Genomic DNA, 12,261 nt, shown 5'->3' with positions numbered 1-12,261 from the left:
CGGGCTCCCTGCTCGGCGGGGAGTCCGCTTCTCCCTCTGACCCTCCTCCCTGTCATGCTCTCTGTCTCTCATTCTCTCTGTCTCAAATAAATAAATAAAATCTTAAAAAAAAAACAACAACAATCTAACATCACCAGTAGAATGGCTATTCTTGTCAATGGAAGAGTATTCAGTAATAAAAAAGAATGAAGTCCTGCTAAACACAAGACAGATGAATCTTACAGACATGAGGCTGAGTAAAAAAGAAGCCATAAACAAAAGAAAACATAGTCTGGGAGTCAAGTTATAGAAAGTTTAAATACAAGCAAAATTAAATCTGTCAGGACGTAAGTCCGGAGAGCAGTAACCATTTGCGGGAGGAAGGCCGGGAAAGGTCACAGGGGAGGATCCTGGAGTGCGGGCAATACTCTCAATCTTGGTCTGAGTTCTGGTTACACGATTATATTGTCTGTAAAAATTCATCAGGCTGAAGACGCAGAGCTGCGTGCTGTTCTTTTACAATGAAAGATAAAATAAAGACACTTCAAGTGTTAATACTTGTGAAAAAGGTAAGACCCCCATCAGCAGGAAAGAAATGTCCAGTTTTAAATGTCCGCTAACTGGCCTTTAAGCCCTTGGAGATCCAACTACTGCGTGTCAGTGCTCCAGCCCGGCTCCAGCCTCTCCCTAATTGCCCACTGAGGCCTACAGGTCAAGTTCTGGTACAAAAAGGAAGTCTGGGGAGACTGGGATGGGCACGTTAGTCAGCTCCTGAGTGAGTTATGCCCCATAATACAAACAAGGCAAAGGGAGCCCTTAGGTCAGAAATTACAGAACTGACGGTTTTACTCAGTGGTTGCTAATCTCAAGGGGTGGGTACTAACACTGTGCACCGTTATGGATGAGGGACTAAAGCATGAGCAGCTGTGGGACTGGTTCAAGGTTGCTCGCCGAGGGTGTGTGATCTGGGATCTGACCTTGGGGCGTCTGGCTGGAGCCTGTGCTGACTGCTCTGAGAGCCAAGTAAGACAAGGAATTCCACTCCTGAAGAATGTTGCAATCGCTGGGAACAGAGAAATGAGCCGTGGTCGGAAGAGGGGAAAAATGTTTAGGTCTCCCTGAATATAACCCGTCTCCTGTGCATGGACCTAGAAGGCATTCTCAGTTTTTCAGTCTCATAAAACAGCTGAGACGACTATGCAGTACTTGGATCGACGTGTCCATGGGCAGTTATTTCTACGGGATAAATTCCTACAAGTGGCCTTGCTGGGCAGGAGGGTCTGCACGTTTTAAAAGTGGCACCTGTTGCCAAACCGCCCCCCAAAAGCCTCAGTCTACACTTCCCCCAACACTGTACGACACGGCCTACTCCAGCGGCGCCAGGCATTACTATCCTGCTGACTTTCTGCAAATCTAAAGCTTAAAAAATTCATTAAAAAAAAAAAAGTTTAAAAATTTACTGTTATCTGAATTTACATTTCTTCTGAAATTAAGCTTGACTACTTAGTTTGGCAGTTTCTTAAAAAGTTAAACATAAATTTACCGTATGACCTAGGTAACCACCCCAAAGAAAGGAAAACACACTTGCACATGAATGCTCACAGCAGCCTTATTCCTGAGAGCCTGAAAGCACAATCAATCCAAATGGCCATCGACTGACGAATGGATCAACAAAACGCACTCTCTATCCATACAATGGAACATAATTCAGTCATAAAGATAAGGAAGTACTCACACGTGTTACAACATGCATAAACCTTAGAAAACATGCTATGTATTGAAAAAAGCCAGACTAGTGAGTGTGCGGCTTCTCTCTGGGGTGATGAGAAGATTCTAGAATTGACTGCAGTGATGGCCGCTCAACCCTGTGAAGAGATCTAAAAACCACTGAGTTTTACTTTAAATGGGTGAATTACAAGGTATGTGGCTTACATCTCAATAAAGCTCCATTCTGTTTTAAACAAATGCGATCTCAAGCAGGTTATAAAACAGTAAATAGAGTAGGATTTCATTTTTGTAATCTATATTAACTTACTCTTTCTATGTGTGTGTAGAAAAAAATTCCAGAAGAGTAGGGACTAAACCATCACAGTGGTTTGCTCTGGGGCAGGACATGGGGCACAATATTTTTCACAGGAGAAAAAAAGGATTCCGTGACCCCTTTGCTTTTGGGCTTCTACTCGAGGTTGGTAGTATCTGAATTTTTCACAGGGGACATTTATTACTGGTTTAATCTGATTAAATTTTAAAATAATGGATTTTATAACACCTTCAAATGATTCAAACAGCCTTACTGGGTCATGACATAAATCATTAGTCTGATAAAGTAAGTCATTCTTTCATGGACCCTGGCCCTTTTCAGAATTAGGTGGTAATGATTATTCCAGTCACTAAAAACTCCCCGAGTGAATGTCTCTCTCTGAAGGGACAATGGCACACCAGTGACTACAAACTGTTTTAACCAAGGTGTTTCCAGGACAGGGCAAGTGCCTGTTTACGAAGCTGAGGACGGGGCAACCTAGCAGGACTCCACATCCTGGAGGCTTTATGCTCTTAGTCACACGTGGAAGCCACGCTGACTCGCCCTCGGAAAGTCATCCCCGCAAGGACGCCAGGCTTGGGCGGGCAGTGGCAGGGGGAAGGGAGAGCCTGAGAAAGGTGCTAGAATGTCAGAACGCGCCCGGGAGGCTGTCCCGTACGTGGTTCAGCCGCAAGAATAAGCTACCAAAACCTACAGGGAAAACATGGGAGTAAAAACTCGGAAGGGGGGGGAAACATTCCCCCAAATCTTCTGTAGGATACCCCTCCAGAAAAAAATTAATTCTTTTTTTTTTTTAAAGATTTTATTTATTTATTTGACAGAGAGACACAGCGAGAGAGGGAACACAAGCAGGGGGAGTGGGAGAGGGAGAAGCAGGCTTCCTGCCGAGCAGGGAGCCCGATGTGGGGCTCGATCCCAGGACCCTGGGATCATGACCCGAGCCAAAGGCAGACGCTTAACGACTGAGCCACCCAGGCGCCCCCAAAAAATTAATTCTGAAGTGTGAGGATTTTATTTTCAAATGAGTGAAACATTTAAATTGTATATACAGTTAACCCTTGAACAACATGAGTTTGGACTGTGCTGGTCCACTTACATGTGGATTTTTTTCAATAAATATGTATAATACTGGAAGTGTATTTTCTCTTATGATTTTCCTGATAATATTTTTTCTCTAGCTCACTCTATTATAAGATTACAATATACAATACACACAAGATACAAAATGTGTGTTGATCGACTGCTCGTTACCAGTCAGGCTTCCGGTGTACGGCAGACCAGCAGTTAGGTTTTTAGGGAGTCAAGACTTACACACAGATTTTCAACCATTCAGGGGATCGGTGCCCCTGACCCCTGCATTGTCCAAGGGCCAACTACATATTGCTAATTAGTAACAAGTCTATTCTTTGCTTTTATTATTAAAGTAATCAAATGCAATGCAAAAATGTAAACAATACAGAAAACTATAAAGAGTGTAAGTAAAGCAGTAATGACAATTCTGGTTTTAAATTCATGAAGCGATGGAGAGCTCACGCTGGCTTTTCACATTTAGCCCCATCCTCCACCCCAGGGACACCTACCCCCACTCCACCCGGTGACACTCACCAGCCAGCAGTGACTGCTACTGTAGTTTGTTTAAATCTTTCCAGATAATACAATTACATCTAAAATGTGTGCAAGTGTACAATGTTTATGGAAAACTATCTACATTTAGTAAAAAGAGCATGGGCCGTAGGCTAGTCACACCTAGCATGAGGGGGTACTTGGTAACTGTAAATGAAATGAACTTGGATCTAGATCTAACTAGCCCTAGGGAAATGTGTTTTAACTTCTCTGGACTACGTATGTGTAAAATATGTTACTACATATGCACCGAATAAATTCAGGAGAGGTACCAACTGCACCGCAGGTCTGGTTTTGATCTGGGCCCTAGGGGTCCGGAAATACAGTGCGAATGGCCGAGCACTGCACACAGAGTACGCTCCCAGGAGGGAAGACCCACAGAGACTCCTGCCTGAGCGGAGCCCTGACATTTTCACCGGAGGACAGACGTCAGCTTTGCTTACAGAATCTCCTCTTGCTGCTTTTTGATCTGGAGGTTGTTCCACCACGTAAGCCCCCTATCCTGATTGAACCCCAGAACAGGAGGGGCACGGAGCACAGCGCAGCCTCTCCTGAGCCCCACAGATGTCAGCGCCAGCTTCCCGGTAGTTAGGTGAGGCATCAGAGCAAACAGAAAGGTTGGAGAGTGGGAAGGAAAGCAGCACCTCCCTCCCATGTCATGACCTTGAGGTTCTCAGAGGTCAGCTGACATAAAACATACATCCATTTTTTGAAGGGTAAGCGTCTAACATAAGTTGGATGGAGAATATTAAAACACGGTACTGTTTAGGTTATATATAATGGCATGCTTCGCACATCTTCACCAATACCGAGTCTGTAAAGGGCACTAAAAAGTTCCCCTATCAGCTTACTCACTCCTCCTGGCCCATCTCAGGTCCCCCATTACAGAACTTCTACCAAACGCTGTGTGTCTGGCAAAAAGGCGCTATCCAAACGTCTAATACCCTGGGGAAAATGGTGTGCGACTCTCCACGTCAGAGTTTAGGAAGCACAGAACCTCGAATTCTGTTAAGAAATGCGACAAACGATCCTCACTAACTTAATGGGTGCTATCCTTATGCCCCATCATCTTGTTATTCTTAGGAAGGCTTACTCATAAAATTAAAAATATTTCTCTGGCTGATGAAGTATTACTGAATTCTGTGACCGTTCAAATTAATTCAATGATCAATTTAAAGCCCTTTCACCAGAGGCATATTTTCTCATTTTAATTCATGAAATGGTTGTCATTTAGTATTATTTACATCATGATCACCCATAACGGATAAAACAAAGTCCACACCTACGTGACAATCTGGTTTGCGGTCACGAACGAGGGCTGCGAGCCTGGGCCGCCCAGGTTCCACCTCACCGTGCCTTTTACCAACTGTGAAACCTCACGGACGCTGTACTCTCCTGGCTCGGTTTTCTCATGTGCGAAAGGACGGTTGTGATAGTACTCAGCCCTCAGGCTGCTCTGAGGACTAAGCGACTTAATACATAAACGATGCTTTGAACAACACCTAGTGCGTAATAAGCGCTATGCAAACGTTAGGTGCTGTTACTACCATCTCGTTAAAAACGCCAACAACGACAAAGTAAAACTATCCCACCATGCGTTACAAAGAATGTTCGTTTCATCGGAGAGATTATTTAAGTCCGAAAAGCTTCCATTTTTATAAAAATAAGAATCGCATTCAAGTATACGATGCAACTGCATTAAAATGTAAAATACAGCCTCACATACCTGTTTGGAACACAAGCTCTTTCCCTCCCACGCCCGCTGCCTCCAGGTTAATAAATGCACGAATCAAGCCGGCCCAGGGGTGCTGAGTTATGAAACCATGACTGGCCTGAATAAGAAGGAAATGAAACAAATAGAGGTTAGACAACCTTAAATTATCCAAGTCTATTTTGCTTATTTTAAAGACAGAGTGTCTGTGCTGATAAGGGGAAGAATGGGAAAACTCTCATTTTTTTCAAAGGCAGTATCTCAAGACGTGTATCCGTTTCTCCACGCACAACGGCCGCGTGCAGTCCGCTGAGTGGCAAGTCACCGTCGCAGAAGGCAGCCTGATTTCCCCGAGCGGTGCTGAACAGCATCCTCAGTAAGTGCGAGGCCGGGCCAGAGAACAGAGGAGAGAGGACAAGCCTCGGGCTCGGGTATTCATGCTGCGCGCCTGCCTCAAAACATCTCTGAAACTCCAGCGTCCCAGAAAACCCGAGGTGGTTAATCATGCCCTCACGAAGCCCTTTTATGAATCAAACGCTGACAAGATGGTCTGTTGTGAGTTCTCAAATACTGCAGGTGGGTCCACGTGGCTGGGGGGTTTCTGAAGTATTGCCAGGTACAATACTATCGTTGTAGGGTACTACACAAATGAATCATCGAAATGCGCGTTAGCTATTACTACTATTCTTGTTACTATTACTCAAATATTAGTATTTCCAAGGGTAAAATCTCACCTGTAGGACATTTTCCTCAGCACCGTTAAAGAGAAATATGACAGCGTGATGTAAGGCGTCTGAAGATGCTGACAAGACGCGAAGGACTTCCAGCATCACTGAACAGCTAACTGCATCATCACTGGCACCTTTAAATCAGAAAGAGATTGCTCCTCAGATTTTAAAACTTTTACAGGATGAAGGGGCGGGCCTGGGGGGCTCAGTCGGTTAAGCGTCTGCGTTCAGCTCAAGTCATGATCCCGGGGTCCTGGGATCGAGCCCCGTGGTGGGCTCCACACTCAGCGAGGAGTCTGCTCCTCCCCATCGCTGGTATTCTCTCTCTCAAAGAAGTAAATAAAATCTTTGAAATTAAAAAAACAAAAAAAACAAAAAACCCCTTTTACAGGATGAACTGTCATGGCTAGGAACAGGGTTTTCTCATCAAGAAAGCACCACAGTGCGGCTCAGTTGGTTAAGCGTCCAACTCTTGATCTCGGCTCAGGTCTTGATCTCGGGGTCAGGAGTTCTAGCCCCACGTTGGGTTCCATGTTGGGCGTGGAGCCTACTTTAAAAAAAAGCACCACCGTGGCTGCCAGACCAGAAGCATAGCTCTGTTCTGCCACCATTGGTTGACAACAGCAGCCGCCGGCCCCGCCTCACTCCAGGAGGGCTGGGACCCTCGGTCTGGTTCGCCTGCGGACTGGTGCGGAACCGTGCCTAGCCCTGAGCCGTCACTCAACTCACATCTGTTGAATCAGCAGCCAGGTGGGACCTCAATTAATACTGACAAGTGGCATTCTCATCACCCCGAGGCAAGGTGCTCCGTTCTCTCCTCATGCCACGTCCACAGTAATAGTCTCCTGTCTGGTGCCCTGGCTTCCTCCATCATCTCCAGCCACCACCGGGCCTTCCCTGCCACAGTCCTAAAGCTGCACATCCCTCCACATTCACGGGGTTGGGCGGGGGGGCAATAGGGTGGTGTCGCATTTTTTAAAGCTCATGTGATGAAAGGGATTATGTGATGAACAAATACAAAGAAGACATCATATCTAATAAGACACAGGACGGAGACCAATGACCTAAACAGCATCCCCGCTCCCAGCAGCGAGAAAGCAGAGGCCCTCAGCAGACCTCTTCACTTCTTGATTCAGAAACTTCACAGATTTATTAAAGGTGATTATAATGATGACTTTAATACCTTGACTTTTTTTAAGGCACTATAAAAGGTAAAGGAACTAACTGGACATTTGATGATATTAAGGAATTATTAAGTTTTTTTAGTGAGGTAATTCATGGTATTTTGAGCATGTCCAAAAAGACTCCTTATCTTTCAGTGATACCGACTGAAATACAGAGAAACCAGTACGGCTGAGATCTGCTTGAACATAACCAAGAGGTGCAGGAGTGGGGGAAAAGAAACAAGATCGGGTCTCTGAAGTTGGGTGATGGGTACGCTGAGGTTAAACAATTCTGTTTTTGTACAATTTGAAATCTAACATACTAAAAAGTTTCAAGTGTAGGTAAACAAGACACAGCAATAATCCAGGCAAGAGCATTTCTGCGTTTACGCACGGGGAGGGAGGGTGCTGCAGAATTTAGCATGGGTTTCAGGGCAAGAAAGACCTGGAAGTAAATTCTAGCTGTTATTTACCCTACAATTTCCTGGTTTGGAGGGCAAGGCCAATGATAGTTATCTCATGGGTGTGTTATGAGGATTACAAGAAAATGTGGTCCGCATCCAGTGTTAAATTGTTCCTTCTCTTTACAAATTTAAGAAAGGCTCTGCAACGAGCTAAAATGCTAGCTTGGGCACTGTTACATTCCAGACCCCCTTCCTACTCAAGAAGAAACTAATTAGCCATCCCTGTCTTGGTAGTGATCACTAAACTGTATTTTAATCAAAGTGAACAAAGTAATCATTAACTAATTATTATCAAGCAAAAAGTCTACCCAGTTATCAGTAAAAAGTAACACCTTCTGGCAACCAAAGGAAATGACTTTTTTTTTTTTTAACTTTGAGACTCTGAGTTACTTTAACGTAAACAGTAAACAATAAAATGTTTATTCAAAGTGAGAAAAAGGAAAACTGAAAGAAATATATCTAGGGTTGCTTAAAAAATTAATCTGTCTACTTATCTTCCTTTATTTTAATGGTTCTGGCAACTGAGAACGGGGCTAGAGAAGATTAAATACCTTTTTTTTGGAGGGAGAGAGGTGGGGAGGGACAGAGGAAGAGGAAGAGAGAGAATCCCAAGTAGGTTCCACTCCCAGGGCTGAGCCTGACATGGGGCTTGATCTCACGACCTTGAGATCATGACCTGAGTTGAAATCAAGAGTCAGATGCTTAACGGACTGAGCCACCCAGGGGCCCCGGATTAAATACCTTTCAGAAAGGGTAGTTAGAGGAGCGCCTGAATGGCTCAGTCGGTTAAGCCGCTGCCTTCGGCTCAGGTCATGATCCCAGGGTCCTGGGATCGAGCCCCGCATCGGGCTCCCTGCTCAGCGGGAAGCCTGCTTCTCCCTCTCCCTGCCTCTCTGCCTACTTGTTCTCTCTCTCTCTCTGTCAAATAAATGAATAAAATCTTTAAAAAAAAAAAAAAAAGGGTAGTTAGAGGACAGCATCTCTAAGGGCGGGTGATATGCCAACATCACTTTCCAGTCAGAATTAACCCTGAAATTGAAACCACCACTGAAATAACTCACTCTTTTCTACCAACACCCTGGACCCATGCAGCAAACCCAAGAAGACATTTAAGGCCTTTCTGTGGGTAACATTACTCCAAATGGTACAGCAGTTCCTAAAGTTCCAGATACGCTGCTGAAAAGAACTAAAAAAAAAAAAAATATGTATCTCTGTGTTTCACTTAGTTCATCCACTAAAAGGATATACTGTGTTTTTTAGCTATTTTTATTTATTTTCAACTACTTGAACAATTTATAATTGACAGAAATTTCCTTGAAATTGTTGGCTAGGTATTCTTATAAAATTTTAATTAAAAATGGGTTCCAATGGGGCGCCTGGGTGGCTCAGTTGGTTGGGCGACTGCTTTCGGCTCAGGTCGTGATCCTGGAGTCCTGGGATCGAGTCCCGCATCGGGCTCTCTGCTCGGCAGGGAGCCTGCTTCTCCCTCTGACCCTCCCCCCTCTCATGTGCTCTCTCTCTCTCATTCTGTCTCAAATAAATAAATAAAATCTTTAAAAAAAAAAAAAAAAAAAAAAAATGGGTTCCAATGACCCACAAAATCGCCATCGTTTCCTTCCTGGACTCCATGTATGCGATTTGTAATAAGCAGCACTATGTTTCTGATACTTGTATACACACCTTCCTTTTATAATGCTCTTAAATAACCATGGTGTTAATCTGTCCCATCCAAGAATTTAAGCACTGTAATAGTGGGCCCAGGGAGACAATTTACAGCTTCGTTGAAATAGGCATAAAAGGGGCACCTGGGTGGCTCAGTCGGTTAAGCATCTGCCTTCGGCTCAGGTCATGATCCCAGGGTCCTGGGGTCGAGCCCCGCATCGGGCTCCCTGCTCTGCGGGAAGCCTGCTTCTCCCTCTCCCACTCCCCCTGCTTGTGTTCCTGCTCTCACTATGTCTCTCTCTTCAAATAAATAAATAAAATCTTGGAAAAAAAAAAAAGAAATAGGCATAAAAGACTACTGGTTTCCCTAAGCACACACAAAGGTATTTCTGACTTTATAAAACAGATGTTTGTACACAGATACTTGAAAAAGCATGCCACATTCTAAATGCAATTGGCAAGCTTTCTGATTAAAGACATCCTAGTACGAATCACTTTATCAAGCAATTTTTTTAATCTTTTGTACAACTCTAGATGTTCATATGAGCGTGCTGTAAGTTCAAGCAACTCAGAATTACTATCAAATAACAATGGGGAGAAAAAAAAAAAGATTTTCCATGCCATGAGAGTACTACCATCTCCATTTTACAGACCAGAAACTGAGCAAAGAAGAGATTAGGTAGTTTGCCAAAAAGAACGTTAACTACACGCTAATACTCTCCTTCCTTTCAAATGTAGCTCAAAGAACTGACGGGCTAGAAGCCCAGCATCTGGCGCCACCTCTGTCTCTGATCAGTGGCGATCAGCTAAGTTTACTCCTGTGACAAAAGATAGGGTTTTCTATTCGTCCCTACTTACAATCTAGCTACTGAAAACATCTCCCTCGTGAATCTTATTTTTAAAAATGCAAGTCTAATTTAGGGAATTCTCATTCATTCTGCAAGTATTTATTGTGTCAGGCACTGTCCTAAACATCAGGTATTCTATTTTACCAAAGTATTTTCAGAGCAAGGTTTATAGATTAATGAGATATTCTCAGAGTATGGCATCCCCAGTGAACCAAACTCCTCCCTGCTAGGAGAGCTGTCTTCCAAACCCTGCATTCCCTGAAGGCAAAAACCTTTCCTTCATCCCAACTCCCCAAAGCCTCATACAACACCTAGCTGAGTGCACACTTCAAGTGGCGGAACCTAGCCCTGGGACTCAGGGACACAGGACTGGCAATGCTGATAAAGCAGCTGCGACCTACCGGAAACATTCCACGTCCGACCCCTGGGCTACTGGCACAGATATTCAAAAAATAGAGCAAGCAAGCACTTGAGCGAATGGTGAGGGTCTGCATCTTTATCTTGAACAACTGCCCAAGCAGCTTGGAGTTAATAAGCTTTCTGGGCTTACTGATGCGCAACTCTGACAGGACTAAAGACCAGGTCCGTACCTGGTGAGTTTGCCACGGAGTCAAAATGACAGTTGGCCAGGACCGCGTGCTGGGCTCCGTCCCTGGGCTCCAGCTTCACCACGACGTTGGTGATGTTGTCGTAGTAACTCGTAAAACCCCCCAGGAAGTCAATGCTGAAGGAGCCTGTGGGTCGCTGCACGTCGACCGAAATCCTGTGAAGGCTGTTCCTCTGATCTTCAATCAGTTTAATCTGTTCCAAAAGGTAATGGACTGTCACGATTTCATTTTCTGGACTTCCTGTGGTCCTGGGGCCAATGGATGTTATGTGTTCAAGGTAATCCCTGGAAGAAACCGAAAGGATGTCGGTGACAAGGAGCGCTAGGCTGAGAACTGGCATTGACACAGGGCAGATTTTTCCTGCATGCCCTCCCGACCCCACTGCGCAAACAGGTTCTCCGACTTCTTACAAAAAAAAAGGGGGGGGGGGCTGACTTTTATTATTTCAGTTACCCTGTGAAAATCACTTGTAAGGTTCCATCATTTTATTTTGCCTCCCGGGAGTTCCTCCCTTCAGAGTTTTCTCCACCCACCCCACTCCCAAATTCTCCCTATCCCCATATCAAATCAACACAAAGACCAGGGATTCTATTCTAAACATGCAGCTGCTTGAAGGCTGGACAGAAAGAATCCAGCTTCATTGTGCCACACTCTGGAGGGTTACTGATTCTAAGTAGCAGAAGCCAATGAGCAGAGACAATTAAGGCAAGAGGTTGAATAAGAAAAGAAAACTTTTGATCGCTGAGAATGGACTCAGCCGTCTCAATGCACACTAGGCCTAATAACTTCAATTCAGGCCAAAGCCAACCCTACCCGTAAAACAAACAACAACAAAAAACGTGTTGTGTTTTCACTGCATTCCAAGCAGGCAAAAAGGGAGTGGAGGAGGAGTGTTCCAGAAAGTCCTTAAGAAAATAAGCTTCCAGCACTTTGTAGTCAAAAGTTTTTTAAAACACAGTGGCTGTTGAAAACTCTGCTAGCTTATGACCTTAGGAGCTTTGATATACTTAGCGTTACGATACTTTTGACTTTGATCACCTTCCCTAGCATGCTCAAAAGTCTCTCTCCTTCTTTAAAACAAAACAAAAAAGAAACAACCAATCTCACACACCAGGGGCCCAAGGACAAACTCCAGGAATCTCAGAACCTCTGAAAGTGTAAGATTTTGAACGTGCAGTCTTTGAGAAAAAGCCTCCATGGCTTACAGGTGTGAGGGCTGTGACCCTCAAGAAGTTGAGTACTGCATTACCCCCCAGAGCGAATTTATAAAACGGCCTAGGTACACAGATGTCGCTTCCCATTTCATTTCCAAAGCAGGAAGGCTAGTAAAAAGTGGAAGTTGCTCCAGAAGATGGGGGACGACTACCAACCCTCCAAGAGCAAGTGGGGCAGAACGGAGGCGGCCAAGCCAGCGCAATCCAGACCCCCACCCCG

General features: G+C 44.6%; 1 protein-coding gene across 1 annotated transcript in view; it reads right to left on the bottom strand.

The window, feature by feature from the left end:
* The window catches only part of ERMP1 (endoplasmic reticulum metallopeptidase 1), a 42,435-nt gene that overhangs the window by 29,522 nt on the left and 652 nt on the right, over positions 1 to 12,261 (bottom strand). Inside the window, exons 2-4 of the mRNA XM_044920741.1 lie at positions 10,810 to 11,160; positions 6,089 to 6,216; positions 5,370 to 5,475 (exon numbers count right to left, since the gene is read on the bottom strand). Of these exons, the coding sequence (XP_044776676.1) occupies positions 5,370 to 5,475; positions 6,089 to 6,216; positions 10,810 to 11,160 (585 nt within the window). The remainder of the gene's footprint in view (positions 1 to 5,369; positions 5,476 to 6,088; positions 6,217 to 10,809; positions 11,161 to 12,261) is intronic.

The sequence above is a fragment of the Neomonachus schauinslandi genome, chromosome 13, assembly GCF_002201575.2.
Source record: "Neomonachus schauinslandi chromosome 13, ASM220157v2, whole genome shotgun sequence".
In the NCBI taxonomy this organism is placed as follows: domain Eukaryota; kingdom Metazoa; phylum Chordata; class Mammalia; order Carnivora; family Phocidae; genus Neomonachus; species Neomonachus schauinslandi.
Note: the sequence above shows the minus strand (reverse complement) of the source record. Positions and strands in the feature narration are given on the sequence as shown.